The sequence below is a fragment of the Trachymyrmex cornetzi genome, unplaced genomic scaffold, assembly GCF_001594075.2.
Source record: "Trachymyrmex cornetzi isolate Tcor2-1 unplaced genomic scaffold, Tcor1.1 scaffold64, whole genome shotgun sequence".
NCBI classification, from domain to species: Eukaryota; Metazoa; Arthropoda; class Insecta; order Hymenoptera; family Formicidae; genus Trachymyrmex; species Trachymyrmex cornetzi.
This window is the reverse complement of record NW_017299959.1, coordinates 942291-944516: the sequence shown is the minus strand read 5'-3', so window position 1 is coordinate 944516 and position 2226 is coordinate 942291. Positions and strand designations below refer to the sequence as shown.

General features: G+C 35.8%; 1 protein-coding gene across 1 annotated transcript in view; it reads right to left on the bottom strand.

Moving 5' to 3' along the window:
• Positions 1–500: 500 nt before the first annotated feature.
• The window catches only part of LOC108766882 (uncharacterized), an 8448-nt gene continuing 6722 nt past the window's right edge, over positions 501–2226 (bottom strand). The window contains exon 2 of the mRNA XM_018516431.1: positions 501–527. Within this exon, the coding sequence (XP_018371933.1) occupies positions 501–527 (27 nt within the window). The remainder of the gene's footprint in view (positions 528–2226) is intronic.

The following is a 2226-nucleotide window of genomic DNA, read 5'->3' as shown; positions in this document are numbered from 1 at the left end:
CATCATGGCGGCAGAGTGGGGGGGACATATTTTGTCAACCAATCACGTAGGACCCATTTTATACGCGTGGAATTCAAACGTTCACAGCAGATGATTAATAAAAACAGTATTAGAAGTTAAAATAACACTGAAATCTTTATTTTAACCTATTAAAATATAAAATATTACTGATTAGAAATACGATTGCACATATTTTTATTTTTTTTTGTTTTCTTATTACATTATTTATTTTTATTTGCATATTTACATTGCGCAACCTAATATATGATCTGGTTCACACCAAACATGCGATTACCTCCGTCGGAAATTTGTACTCAAGTTTCAGACCTACTTTCGCAGTTAATGTATCAAAAATGCGTTGTCCTGCATATTCAAAAAAGTCTCCGTGAAATAATTGAGATTCAGTATCCATGATTTTTGCTGCTTCCATGAAATCATTGGAAGGAACGATATTTCCACGCGAAATACATGAAATCCAGTCAGTTTTACACGATGATTGATCACACGATCGATCTGTCGATCAGAAGCTGAAATCATAATACAATACTAATATAACATAAAGGCATAACAGGGTAATTGCGGGAAAATTACCCCCACTCCTTCTATTTTTTCTGATTTTAGAATTTTATTTACTCACAAAGTTTCAGAATATTAGCAACGTTGCTTCTTTATAATTTTGTTGATGTAAGTGGGAAGGGAATATGCTGCTGCTCGGTGGAAATAAATCGCTGAAATCGCTAAAGTCTATATCAATTGATTCATTTCAGTATAAATTATAATATTAAAATGGGTCAACTGATATAGATTTCAGCGATTTTCAGCAATTTCAGCGATTTCAGCGATTTATTTCCACTAGAGATACTCCATAAGAACTCATGCAAAATTAAATTGGTTTTTGTTCCGACCACCATATTTAATTTCCACATGGTCAAAATGAAATTCTGACGACGCGAACGTGAAGCGCGTCCTTCAAAACCTTAGAATACCAAGTTTCGTTGAAATATTTCATATTATAGTGTGTTAATTACACCATTAGAAAAATGTGACTACAAGCTTTCTTTACATGTAAATGAAGCTCGTGGTCATGAATAAAATTAAAAGTAATGAATGATTCAACTGAAAATTAAGTTACAGTTTAATTAAATTTAATAAACGTGTACATTAAATTTCATAAATTTTTATTTCATGTACATGTACATAAATGTTCTCTATAATGTCTCTTTTTTATTATTACTATATTTCTTTGGTCTAGGATTTCCACATTTCGTTCAGTAGGAAAGATAAGTATATAATTTTTTATTACTACTCTCTCTCTCTCTCTCCCCCCCTGTCTCTCCCTCTCCCTCCTTCCCTCTCCCCCCCTCTCTCTCTCTCTCTCTCTCTCTCTCTCTCTCTCTCTCTCTCTCTCTCTCTTCAATATAATAAGTCTTCTGTATTCCTGTATAAGGTTGCTGTGTGCCAATAGAATGCTGTGCGTTTGTAAAGAACGAGTTCTGTGTTGTTTGTAAAGAACGGGTGCTGTGCGCCTACAAAGAAGAGGTGCTGTGCGCCTACAAAAAAGAGGTGCTATGCGCCTGCAAAAAAAAAGGTGCTGTGCGCCTGCAAAGAAGAGGTGCTGCACGCCTATAAAAAAAAGAGGTGCTGTGCGCCTATAAAAAAAAGAGGTGCTGTGCGCCTGCAAAAAAGTGGTGCTGTGCGCTTGCAAAGAAGAGGTGCTGTGCGCCTACAAAATAGAGGTGCAGTGCGCCTGCAAAAAAGAGGTACTGTGCGCCTGCAAAGATCGGGTGCTGTGCGCCTGCAAAGAAGAGGTGCTGTGCGCCTGCAAAGATCGGGTGCTGTGCGTTTGTAAATAACTGTACGGTGATAAAACAATACTTATTCTATTTGTTAAATAATGCAAACATTCGTCAATTGAGTCGTATTTACCATAAATTGAAGTAACTAAATTGCGAGATCGTTATACGGCTAAAGAGTATTTAGATGCATTGCATAAAGAATTATTAGAATCGAATTTGAATACAATTTTTTCCACTCTAAGAAATACGGAACAGTACTGGCGTAGACCAAGAAGTAATTTAGAATGTATGATACAACATTATGGACCTGCGACATTTTTTATAACATTGGTTTTAGTGAATGGTTGTGGGATGACTTAGGTGAATATATTCGTCAAGTGAATGGATGGTCTAATGATTTCTCTTTATCTACTAGTGTTCTTATTGCTAG